Raw genomic sequence first — 13,350 nt, forward strand, 5'->3', positions numbered from 1 at the left:
TTCTCCTTCTCCTCCTTCTTCTTCTCCTCCTTCTTCTTCTCCTCCTCCTCCTCCTTCTTCTTCTTCTCCTTCTCCTCCTTCTCCTCCTTCTCCTCCTTCTCCTTCTTCTTCTTCTTCTTCTCCTTCTCCTTCTCCTCCTTCTTCTTCTCCTTCTCCTTCTCCTTCTCCTTCTTCTTCTTCTTCTTCTTTTTCTTTTTCTCCTCCTCCTCTTCCTCCTCCTCCTCCTCTCTGCCAAAGGATTACTCATTAAAAAGGGAACCTGAAAAAAATGGAGAAGCTCAAAGAAATAAGGTTCTCTTATTTAACAAATGGGGGAATAAGGTCCAGTGAGGCTAATTTACATACAGTGGCAATGAAGAATCAAACTAGAAAGTGTGCTGGACCTGGAATCAGTAACCTGGGCTCAGGTCGGCTCCAAAACTTACTTATTTTCCCTTTCTCACCTTCAGTTTCCTATCTGTAAAATGGGGACAATAATACTTATATTACCCACCTCACAGAGTGATTGTAAATCTCAAACCACTCTGAAAATGTTATTTTTATGAGCTGTGATTGCCTTTGGCTATGTAGGTAGTAAGTATAAATGTTTGGATTCAGACCCAGGTTTTCAGATACTAAACCTAGCACTCTTTGCATGCCATAATGACTAGATAAACTTGTAGGTGCCTTCCATTCCTAACATTCACTGATTCTACAGTTCCCTCACCCAGGGCCTACCCACACATGCTTAAGCCTCTCAGGGTATTGTAGTTGTTTAGTTGTTTCAGTTGTGTCCAATTCTTCATGACCCCTTTTGGGGTGTTCTTGGCAAAGATACTGGGGTGGTTCACCATTTCCTTCTCCAACTCATTTTACAGGGGAAGAACTGAGGCAAACAGGGTTAAGTGCCATGGGTCATATGCCCTGGGTCATTTAGCTAGTAAGTGTCTGAAACCTATAGATTTGAATTCAGGAAGATGAGTCTTTCTGACTTTAAGCCCAATACTCTTATCTATTGCGCTGCCTGGCTGCCCTGGCTCAGAGTACTAGAGGATCATTGGTGACATACTCTAGCCACACTAGCAGTAATAAACATAGTTCACATTTGTATAGTTATCTGATTTATACAAAATGATTTCTTCACAACAACCTGTGAAGAAGGTATTAGAATTATCATTTTCCCTTCAGTGATGAGGCAGCTGAAGCTCTGTGCCCATGGTCACACAGCTGATAGGTGTCCCTACATTCTATTCTCTAAACTTTGAGCCTTTTGGGAAACTCTTGGGAGCTTATTGGGAAACTATCTAAGTGACCCAAAAGAATGTATTTTTTTTCAATGATTTGGAAACGTGTTTATTTATTTTTGTTGAGTCATTTTAGTCCTGACTCTCCTGACTTTGGGGTTTTCGTGGCAAAGACACTGGAATGTTTTGCCATTTTCTTCTCCAGTTCATTTTACAGATGAGAAAACTGAGGCAAAGAGGATTAAGCAAATTGTCCAGGGTCCCACAATTAAGTGTCTGAGGCTTGATTTGAACTCAGGTCTTCCTGACTCCAGGGCTAGCATTCTATCCACTGTACCACAATCTCTTTAATTCAAACTTTGCATATTTAAGTATGTGTGACCACTTGAGCCTGGATTTATCGCTATGTCAACTAAAAAAGGGACTTTGTTAAGCAAATGAACGATTTGTAAAATCACAGAGGATATGCATAAATTTTAAAACAATTGTTCTTTAAATACTTAATCCACCAATATAATAAATATGTTCTCTATTTACCAAAAAAAGGTCTCAAGCTTTCTTCACCACCAAATAGCTTATCTAGGCATTGTTAGTCCTGGCTTGTTACTGAAAATCCTTGGAAGAAAACTATGTTTCTTTTAAAAATTTTAAAAATACAGATTTTTATTAGTTTGTATTGACCTGTGCCCCCCCAATTATCCAATATCCTAAGGCTTGGCCAGATGTTTGTGATTCACTACTTAAAAAACAAAACAAACAAAAAATGAACTAATCATATAACTAGAGAAGTATGGAAGTGTTTTATGTAAAGGGCAAGTCCAGTTTTGAATGCTTATCATTTGTTACATTCCAAAGAAAGAAAATCATAGGATGGGAAGACTGTAAGAGAATTCAAGAACATTCATCTTTTGAAGAAACAAACCCAGAGAATTTGTGTTTTATTGACAGAATGTAAGCTCCTTGAAGGCAGGGACATGTTCATTTTTGGTTTTATATTCCCAGAGCTCAGTACAGTGCCTATCACTTAGAAGGTATGTAATAAATGCTATTTGATTGGCTAATTGATCTCCCAGACAGACATTAGTTAGTATGAGACCAGGGACTAGAATGCAAGTCTACCAAAGCGCTTTCTACCATCCTCACCTGTAAGTCATCTCTTCATCATATGAGTTCACTGAGGCTTTTTTTTTTTTTTTGCTAGGCAATGGGGTTAAGTGACTTGCCCAGGGACACACAGCCAGTAAGTGTTATGTGTCTGAGGCAGGATTTGAACTCAGGTCCTCCTGAATCCAGGGCCCGTCCTCTATTCACTGCACTGCCCCTACTGAGGCTTTTTAAGTACTATGGGTTCATATTTGTAGCTAAGAACTGCTATCTGACCTATAGTATAGCTATAGCTATTAAGACTACAGGAGAGAGTGCCAAATTTTTGGCCACTCTTTTGTCTGTATTTCTCCTGACATCATGGCTACATGTGTAGACATATTATATTCTATCTCCCCCCTCCAGACTGTGATTTCTTTGATGGTAGTCATTTTCAGTCATATCTGTGTCTTTATGGCCCCATTTGGGGTGCTCTTGGCAGAGGTACTAGAGTGGTTTGCCACTTCCTTTTCCAGCTCATTTTACAGATAAGGAAACTGGGGTAAACAGGGTTAAGTGCCCTGGGTCATATAGCCAGTAAGTGTCTGAAACCTGTGGATTTGAATTCAGGAAGATGAGTCTTCCTGAATCCAGGCCTGGCACTCTATCCATGGCACCACCTAGCTTTCCTTTGATGACAGATCTGCATTTTATTTTATCATTGTGCCCCTAAATCCTAGAATAATGTTTTATACATAGTATGCACTTTGAATCATAAGATCATAGACTTAGAAATAGAAAGGATCTCCAAGACCATCTAGTCTACCTTTTCATTTTATGGATGTAGAAACTAAGGCCCAGGGAGTTTAAATGACTTGCCTAAAGTCATTCAGGTAGTAAATATCAGAGACAGAATTTGAACCCAGGTTTTCCCCTAGTGTTATTGGCTTTTTCACTATACCACTTCATAAATATTTGTCAAATTGAATCAAATTCTTGACATTTGTCAACCATAGATTTCTTCCTTCAGACGTTCTAGTTTTGTAATCGGAAATTAATTATTTCAAAGATTCATTCCAGCACACTTCCCTTCCACTCACTATGACTTTATCAGAGTGGCAGCTGCTTTGGGTTTTGCTCCTAGGACCACCACTGACTCTGTAAGACCTTATTTAGTAATTTCTTGAACCTCCCTACTTTCCTTGTTTCCAAGGACAACTTCTAGGACTCTTCTGCAGAGTCAGCAATATCGTTTACCATGATTGTGTCCTAGTCTTAGGGGATTGAGGAAATTTAATTTCATTTATAAAATGCCTATTGGAATATAAAGAGAAAATAAAAAGAAAAGAAATATTTCCTGCCCTTAAGAAGCTTACAGTCTAATATATTAGTTCTCTCGGACCTTTCAGGCTACCTCAGGGGTGGGGAACCACATGTGGCCTTGAGGCCGCAGGTTCCCCACCTCTGGGATGCCTCATGGTGGGCCACATTCTATAAAAAGCAAAGATAAATGGGCCTAAAATCTCCCGGGCCAAATGGAATCACAATAAATGTCCTATTGTGGAAACACCAACTATTCTTTCCAAAGTTGTCCATTGCTGCAAACCCAATCTGATGGACAGTGATTAGCTTTTGTCCTCAGTCCAAATTTGAGTTCCTTTTGGCAGAAAATGGAACCATATTTTAATCATATGCGTTGAGAACCCTTGACTTATGTCCTCCTCTGATACTTCATTGCGGTGTGGAAGTGATGGTGAATTACATTGGAGGCTCTGGCAGCTCAAAGGCAGGAACTCCAAAGACAGAATGGCTTCAGGGATGGTCCTAACCATTGGCAGACCACATGACTGTCATCTGAGGACTGGGCTCACTAAATTCAGCAAGGCTCATTGCCAGAAGTCTGGCCACAAGGCCAACATTTCATTTGGCCATGGCCCCTCATGGAGTATTATTTCCTAAGACATGGAATAATAATAGTTAACATTTATGTAACACTTAACTATGCTCCAGGCACTGTGCTAAGCACTTTACAATTCTTAGCTCATTTGATTTGCACAAAACCTCAACTCTATATGGTAGGTGCCAGTATTATCCCTATTTTGCAGATAACTACAAACAAAAGAAACTGAGGCAAATAAAGGTTAAGTGACTTTCCAGTGTCTGAGGCTGGATTTGAACTCAAGCCTTCCTGACTCCAAGGTCAGCACTCTACTGTGCCGTATGTGTTGATGAAAGTAGTACTTACACTGAGGAAATTTGGACCTTTTGAACCACGTAAGTAAATACTGAGTATCTCTTTGTGCAGATAATGTAGGTTGGGAGATAACCAAATAAACAGAAGATATGATTCTTATCTCTGAGGAATTTACCATATGATTTGAGGAAATAACACATCTAGAGTGACTTAAGGAGAAGTCTAAAGAGTGTAATCTAGGGGCAGCTAGGTGGTACAGTGGATAGAGTTCTGGCCTTGGAGTCAGGAGGATCTGAGTTCAAATATGGCCTCAGACACTCGACACTTACTAGCTATGTGACCCTCAGCAAGTCAATTAACTTTGTTGCCTCACCAAAAAGAAAAAACAAACAACCAAACCTAATCTATAAGTATAAAGTTATGTACAGTATAGTGAGTCTCCATTTATTCAGGATTGTTATAGAATGGAATATTTCACACAAGTGAACATTTCAAAAAATTGAAGCTAGGCAAGAAAAGAGCAATAGAGCTGAGCCTTGAAGAAAGTGAAGGATCTTAAAGGATGGAATTGAAGAGAGAGGGCATACTGAGCATGAATAACAGCTTATACAACGGTATTGAATTCAGGGGAGCAGCAAATAGGCCAGTTCAGCTGGAATGGAGAGAATATAAAAGAGCTAGTGGGAAGTGAAGGCTGGCTCTAGTTTGGAGGTACTTAAATGACAATCTGAGACATTTGTATTTTATCCTATAGGCAATAAAGAACCACTAAAAATTTTTGCACAACAGAATAGCATGACCTTGATGCCCTTCCTCATCCATTACCTTATCAATGCTCTTCCTAAAAAAGCAGCAGCTATATGGGGCATCTAAGTGGTGCAGTGGATATAGCTCTGGGCCTGGCATCAGGAAAACTTGAGTTCAGATCTGTTCTCAGACACTTACTAGCTGTGTCACCTGGGCAAGTTGCTTAACTCTTTCTCATCTGTAAAATGAGCTAGTGAAGGAAATGGCAAACCACTCCAGTATCTCTGCCAAAAACCCCCCAAAAAAGGAGTCACAAAGAATTGGGCGCTACTGAAACAACTAAACAACAATAACTAAAAATATGGCACCCAGAACTGAATCATTGCTAATAATTTTCATTTTTTTCTCAAATCCTGTCCAAGTTCTTCACATAATGCTTAAGTAATGGGAGTTTCAACCCTTGGGGGGGGGGGAGGGAGCAGATCGGCAAAAGGAGTCTTGCTGTTCCCAAGTGCTCTAATCTCAGTGACCTAAGACTTCCTTCCCCCATGGGAAATTTCAGGCGGAGGTACACTAGCTAGCTCTTCATTGCCTTCCGTGTACAATAATAAGAATGAGGGATTCGGAGCCAGGGGCATTTGTGATCTGTCTGCTCATAGGCACCTCACTTCCTCTCTGAATCTCAGTTTCCTCAACTGTAAAATGAGGAGGTTGGCTTCTAAGCTCCCTCTCAGTTCTAAATCTGCCATCCTGGAATTATAAAGTTATGACTTTGGGCTATAGAGGACCCAAGAGATCCTTTGCTCTATCTAGCCTCTTTGTTAATGACCAATTTTACAGTGTTGCTGGGCCTGTTTGTAATATTCCCTCAGGGGACATGTGGGACTCTTTGGTTGGCTTGTGGTTTCCTGTGTGACCTTTCTCACTTTTTCTAGATTTCTAGATACTGGACCTCAGCTTTCAGTTTCCTGCCTCCAGAAATTATTTGGATTTTTCTTCTTTTTCTATGCATTGGCAGTGAATATTTCTGCTTCTAGCATTCAGCCTGAGAAAAGCACAGGTAAAAAACCAAATCAGATGAGTGGAAACTAGTTTGTCTGCATTTTTTTTTCTTCCTGTGTGGAAGGGGATTATTTTGTCTGAACATGACACTTCAATGGCTGCATGTGTGTGTGTGTGTGTGTATGTGAGACACTAACTGAAAAATGTAAAATATGGTCAATTCAATTCAACAACCAAATCCAAGGCAACATGCTAGGTCCTAATGAGAATCCAATGATGAACAAGCCACATTATATCTCCTGCCTTTACTTGTCTAGCAGATGGAGAAAAGATATGTACTCAGACAATCAATCAGCAAACATTTATCAAGTTCTTTCTATATGCCAGGTACCATGCTACGTAGTAGGGCTACAAAGAGGAAAGTATATTTCAAGGAAGTTGGATGCAGTAGAGTGTGGAAGCACAGGAGAGGTACAAATCAAGTGTCAGAGAGTTCATTGAGGGACGAATCCCTTCTGATTGAGGGAAATCAGGAGAAAGTGGTCAGAGCAGCTGATTATTTTCAATTTCATCAGATCAAACTGGCTTTGTAATTTTTCCTTCTTTGAAATTACAGAGCATTTTTTTTTTTTTTGGAGACTGGATTGGCTGACGGCCCATGGTTTTGACATGGTCTAGATACAGTAAATATATTGTGTTTTAGAAATCGGTGGTCATAGATTTTGAACTGGAATGGATCCCAACCCTTTCAGTTTACAGATGAGGAATTCGTTTAGCTTTTTCTTCTTTCCTAGAAGATGTTAAGTGACTTGCCAAGGTCACACAGTTAATAGAGAGATGAGAATTGAACCTAGAGGAAACTGACCAACAGAGGGGTGAAATTCAGTTCAGTTCAATTCAATAAACATTTATCTAAGTATCTACCAGGAGCCAGGCACCGAGAGCCAGCATTAAAATGCTGGGGATACAAAAAGAGGCAAAAGATAGTCCCTACCCTTAAGGAGCTTACAATCTGATGGGGGTGACAATGTGCAGACAAATGTATACAAAGCAAGCTATATTCGGGATAAATAGGAAATAATTAAGAGGGAAGGCACTGGAATTAAAAAGGGTTGGGGAAGGCTTTTTGTAAGACGTGAGATTTTAGTTGGCACTTAAAGGAAGCCATGGAGGTGAGTAGTTGGAATGGGGGAGGGAAAGCATTCCAGGCATGGGGAACAGCCAGAGAGAATGCCCGGAGCCAAGAAATGACTTGCTTAAAGTCACACAAAGAAGTAGTGGCAGAGATAGAATTCAAAGTTCTTTCCACTGCCAGTTGCTGCTTTTTCATGCAGTCGCGAGAATCAAAGGCTAACTGTGACCTCTCTGACTCCTTCTGACCGTAGAAAACTGCCAGTATCTCGGCATGTATTTTAAAAAATTCAGGCTAGAAGGAGAACCTGTTGTCCTGAACAGCCCTTTCCCGAAGCTCGGCAACAGGGTCCTCTTCACTCTCCACTCCGACCTGTCATGGCATAAAAATGATTCCGAGAAGACTGTTCTAGGAACCCACAAATCAGGCAGAACATGGATGAAAGATAATGCTCTTTGGATTTTGCCAGCGACACCAGAGGACACGGGAACTTACATTTGCACCTTTAGGTAAAGTGATGTTGGTGGGAGTTGGGAAGGGGAAATGGATGGGGGTGTGTGTGTGTGTGTGTGTGTGTGTGTGTGTGTGTGTGTGTTTCCCCATTTGCTACAGACTCTCTTCTTTCCCCCTATGCTGCCATGTGATGGAAAAATAACTCACTGTGACTTTTCTTATCTTTCCTGATCAGATTTTGGAGTGGGATATTTTCAAGATTGTTGAGGAAAAGAGACAGTGGTGAGCTAGGATCAATTGCTGCTTCTCACTCTACCATCTTGACTTTGCCTCCTGCTCTGTTATTTTAACAAATGACTCCCCTTATTTCAATGGGACTGGCATTGCTCTTCTTTCTAGTTCTTTTGAAAAACTTTCTTATAGAGAAGACCTGTCTTAGGTGGGATGTCAGGTCTTGAGAGTAGCGACTGTTTTATTTTTGTCTTTGTACCCACAAAGCCTACCACACAGTTGTTGTTCAGTCGTTTTCAGGAGTGGCTGCCTCTTTTACTGGAGTGCTTTGCATTTCCTTCTCCAGCTTATTTTACAGATGAGGAAACTGAGGCAAACAGGGTTAAGTGACTTGCCCAGGGTCACATAGCTAGTGCCTTCCTGACTTCAAGCCTGGTGCTCTCTCCACTGCCCTAGCACATAGTAGACATTTGAAAAATGCTTACTGATTGATTAGAAAGAATTATGAAATGAGTCCATCACGTTCACTTTTAGATACTTTTCTTCTTCCACATCTCGTCCAGCTCCAATTAGTTTTCCTTCCTGATGTGATAAAAGTGTTATGAAACCCTCCTGGGAGTTGCATTTTAAAAAACAACAAAGAAATGCTTAACATAATTCAGTTCAATTCATTAAACGTCATTATGCGGTAGACATTGGGCCACATATATGGTGTGGCTACAAAGATGAAATAAGCTACGATCTGTGCCTTCAAAGAGTTTGCAATCTACTAGGAGGATTAAGATGGTGTGATAAATATGACACAAATTAGAACAGGATGAATGCATAAGTGAGTTCATTTCTAACTGAGAAGATCATGTTGCCCCCAAAGATCTCCATATAACTTTAACTTATTAAAACTTACATGTAGAATAAACATTAAGAGAATAATGCTAATAAAAAAGTAATTTGGGAAGGAAGGCACTAGCATTTGGGGGAAGGGGATCCAGCACTATTCAATTTCAACTTATCCTTCAATATTTCAAGGATCAGTGACATATTTATTGTATTTCTTTCATAGATCCTTCCCTCTCTGGACCTTCATTAATAGTCTTCATGAGTTTCTCTGATTAATAAAAATTACTCAGTGGCCAACCCTCTGGTGATGTTTTTCCAAATTTAAGAATACTAGTCCTTAGCTGATGACAATGTCACCAAGCCCATACTATAGCTTTTTCAGCTGGATAGAAATTTTTAGAGTTGGTGCTCCATTGTCACAAGTGTAGGAGAAGATTTCAGTTTGTAATAGAACATTAATTTAACACAACCACACCTGTCTGATTCTCTTTTTGGATCTTAATAGAGAACACCTATTTTCTTTTGGCATGCCTTCTTGGTGAAGGTTATAATTCCAATGGGTAGCTAGGTGGTGCAATGGACAGTGTGTCAGACCTGGAGTCAGGAAGACCTGACTTCAAATGTGGCCTAAGACACTTACTGGCTGTGAGACCCTGGGGAAGTCACTTAACCCTGTTTGCCTCAGTTTCCTCATCTGTAAAATAAGCTGGAGAAGGAAATGGCAAACCCCTCCAGTATGTGCCAAGAAAACCTCAAAGGGGCATGAAGATTTGGATACAACTGAACAACAAAAATAATTGCAGTTGGCTATTGTGATTATATACAATATTTTAAGATTTGCAAAACACTTTAGATCCATTATCTCATTTGATCTCCACAACAATCCTGTGAGGTAGACACTAGGCTCATTATTTAACCTCATTTTACAGATGAGGAGATTGAGACAGAGAATAATGAGAGTTTTCTACATGGTTATATAGTTAAGATATTGGAGATGTGTTTCAAATCCCATTGTCAATTGATTCCAAGTTTAACCCTTTCTCCATTATCCTGAGGTATGTGAGTTAAAGATAATTTTTTATAACTTTCAACATAATTTCCTTTGAAATCTTACATATTTTATTTTATGTATTTGAAAACACTTTTTTTGAGAAAGGGTTCATAGGTTTCTTTAGAGTCTAGACTGCCAAAGGGGTCTATGGCACAAAAAAGGCTAAGAACCCCCACTATAGAGGATACTCTCAATGCAAGAGAATTTTCCCAAGCAGGTGATAACTGAATAAGAAAGGAACCTGAACCAAAAGTGAGATGTGTGTTAATGAGGCATTTTTGTCCACCCACCATTTGAAAATTTGTGTTTTAAGAAAATGCTTAGGTGGCACAGTGGGTAGAGCACCAGCCCTGGAGTCAGGAGGACCTGAGTTCAAATTCAACCTCAGACACTTGATACTTACTAGCTGTGTGACCCTGGGCATGTCACTTAACCCCATTGCGTAGCAAAAAAAAAAAAAAGAGAATGCTTAATACCAAGTGATAATTTTTGCTTTTTTAAGTTTTTTTTATAAAGATCTTGAAATAAACTAGGTCTTTATTTTTTTTAATAGATAGGAATTCAAACAGAAGTTACCTATTGAAGGTGTTGTATTTCTAGCAATACAACAGGAGGCTTGCTCTCTTGCTACTTAGGGTATTGGCAACTTTTTTTTTTTTAATGGGTGTGTGATCCACCAAGCCATTTGTTTCACAGAAATGAGTTTTCTTGCTGTGATTTTTCCATGCCCTTTCCCTGGAGTGCTGGGCTGGCTCCCAATTGTGGCGAGTTGGGATAGGGGAAGTTTCCAGGAAGTTGGGCTAGGATTTAGGATTGTGGGAACAAAAGACCCTTGACTCAACCTGGGCCCATCATGACAAATATTTAGGTATTTGGCTGTCTGAAAAGCCATCACTAATCTGACCAGGATGATTGGGCAACTTGGAGTTGGGGGAGAGAGAGATACAATTGTCTTAGCATGTATGTATCTATATTATATAGATAAATGCATGCATATATGCATATATCTATATTATACATATTTACATATCTACATACATATGCATATATATACATCTATCTGTATGATATAGATCTACATAGCTATATACACATTTCTATATAACAAATATATTCACACAGATATATATATCTATAGAACATAAATATATGTGACTATATCATATATAGACAACATATATACACACATCTATACAATGTAGACATATAGACACATATCTATAATATAGGCACATATACATGTCTATATTCAATAGATCTACACATTTACATATTATATAGATAAAGGAATATATACACATGTATTTATGTTATACATATATGCAAATGTTTACATGACAGATATATACATATATACACCTATAGCTGTATAATATAGCTCTACATATCTACATACACATACATCTATATAACATAGATATATACACACAGACACATATATCTATATAACAAATCACATACTATAGATCTAGATATCTACATACACATACATCTATATAACATAGATATATACACACATAGACACATATATCTATATAACAAATCACATACTATAGATCTAGATATCTATATACACATTTATCTATATAACATAAATATACACACACAGACATGTATCTATGACATAGATATATGTGGATATATTGCATACATGTATACATGTATGTCTATATAATATAGACATATCCATGCATCTATATTAAATAGATCTACACATCTCTGTGTATGTGCATGCACACACACATGATATGTTTATAGATCAAAAGGTGGGGCAGACTTTCAGGACCATCTGGTTTAGTTCCACTACCTCTTTTTGACAGGAGAATAGGAACCACAGTGACTTGCCCGGAGTCACAGAGACAATAAATAACAGTCTGTATATTCGTATATATGTTTTCTGTCTTCAATTCAATCTGATTCATTTAAATTCAATTAAACCCTTACTGTTCAGACATTGAACTAGACTTTGAGGATAAAAAGACAAATATGAGCTAGTTCCTGACTTCAAGGAGCTTACATTCTAGTTGGGCAGAGAGTGAACAACATGTCTACAAAATCCATGTGTGGCAAATGCAAAATAATTGCAGGGAAAGATTAGATTTTTCTACTTGGCTTCTGGGGGCAGAACTAGAAGTAATGGACGAAAGGTATATGAAGGTAAGTTTTGACTTGACATAAAGGAAAGCTTTCTAACAGTGAGAACTGTGTAAGCATTGAATGGGTTGCATTGCAATGTAGTGGCTTTTCCCCTTCCTAGAGTTCTTTGAACAAAAGCTGAGAGGCTACTCGTTTAGGATGCTGTAGAAGGAGTACCTGGTCTAGATGACTTTTGAGGTTTCTTCTTATTCTAAATCTTATGATACTATGGACTTCTTATCAGAAGACAAGCAGAATGTTTCAAAGGTATCTCCTTTGGCATGTGAAAAGGTTACTTGTGATATTAAATTATCTATTATAATTATTATTTTTAAAATGAAAATGAATTATAAATGATAAAGCCTATGCAAATGTATTCCACATTAAACTTAATGTATTGATAATAATATTCCTTCAATATTATCATGACATGTAATTTAACATATAATCTTATGTTCCTATAAGTTTTTATAATTTAGAAAGCACCTCCCTATGCGTTATTTAATTGGATCAGCTTGATAATCCTATGAATGAGATTGGCCAATTATTATGGCTTCTTCATGGATGCGGAAACTGAGGCTGAGAGAAACACTGTAATTAGGAAGGTTTCTTGTAATTAGGAAATAATAGAACCTGGAATTGAATTCAGGTCTTCTGATCCAGTGCTTGTTTCACTCTACTGTTCTACCTCTTGGACATTCCTTCTACATGTATATGATATAACAAAATGCTATCTGTCATCTCTTTACAGGAATGAATCTTATTGCGCCACAATGTCTGTTGAGTTAAAGGTCTTTAAGAAGTCAGAAGCATCTTTGCAAAACCTTTCCTATCAACAAGTTCTAATCACTTCAAGTGCTGGATATCTAGTGTGCCCTGACATAGATGATTTTATCCAAGACAAAAATAACATGGAAATAAAATGGTATAAGGTATACACCCTTAAAATTCATATTCCATCTATTAGGTAGAAATATGGTTAGGTTGGAATATGTCAATCCATTAGGTTTCTAGCCACAGGATAATGCTTCCTATCCTTTTACATTAACCTTTATATATCTAGTCCTTTTAAAAATTACATTTAAACAGCCCAGAAATACTAAGTAAGTTTCCTTATTTACGGAGGATGGGTAAGAGCTAGGAGGAAAGTGGGTAAAGGTATGGAGGTGAAGGTTCAGCATTTCATAATAAAGCACTGTGATTGATTGGATTATAATTTAATCTGCCTTTAAATTAGGAAAAATGGGGGCAGCTGGGGGCA

At 38.4% G+C, this 13,350-nt stretch overlaps 1 protein-coding gene across 1 annotated transcript in view; it reads left to right on the forward strand.

Moving 5' to 3' along the window:
• IL1R2 (interleukin 1 receptor type 2) overlaps positions 1–13,350 on the forward strand; it is a gene marked incomplete at its 3' end in the record, with an annotated part of 30,670 nt that overhangs the window by 13,385 nt on the left and 3,935 nt on the right. Inside the window, exons 2-4 of the mRNA XM_027874179.1 lie at positions 6,183–6,307; positions 7,635–7,890; positions 12,841–13,021. Coding sequence (XP_027729980.1) covers positions 6,183–6,307; positions 7,635–7,890; positions 12,841–13,021 — 562 coding nt within the window. The remainder of the gene's footprint in view (positions 1–6,182; positions 6,308–7,634; positions 7,891–12,840; positions 13,022–13,350) is intronic.

The sequence above is a fragment of the Vombatus ursinus genome, unplaced genomic scaffold, assembly GCF_900497805.2.
Source record: "Vombatus ursinus unplaced genomic scaffold, bare-nosed wombat genome assembly UNPS02014805.1, whole genome shotgun sequence".
NCBI lineage: Eukaryota > Metazoa > Chordata > Mammalia > Diprotodontia > Vombatidae > Vombatus > Vombatus ursinus.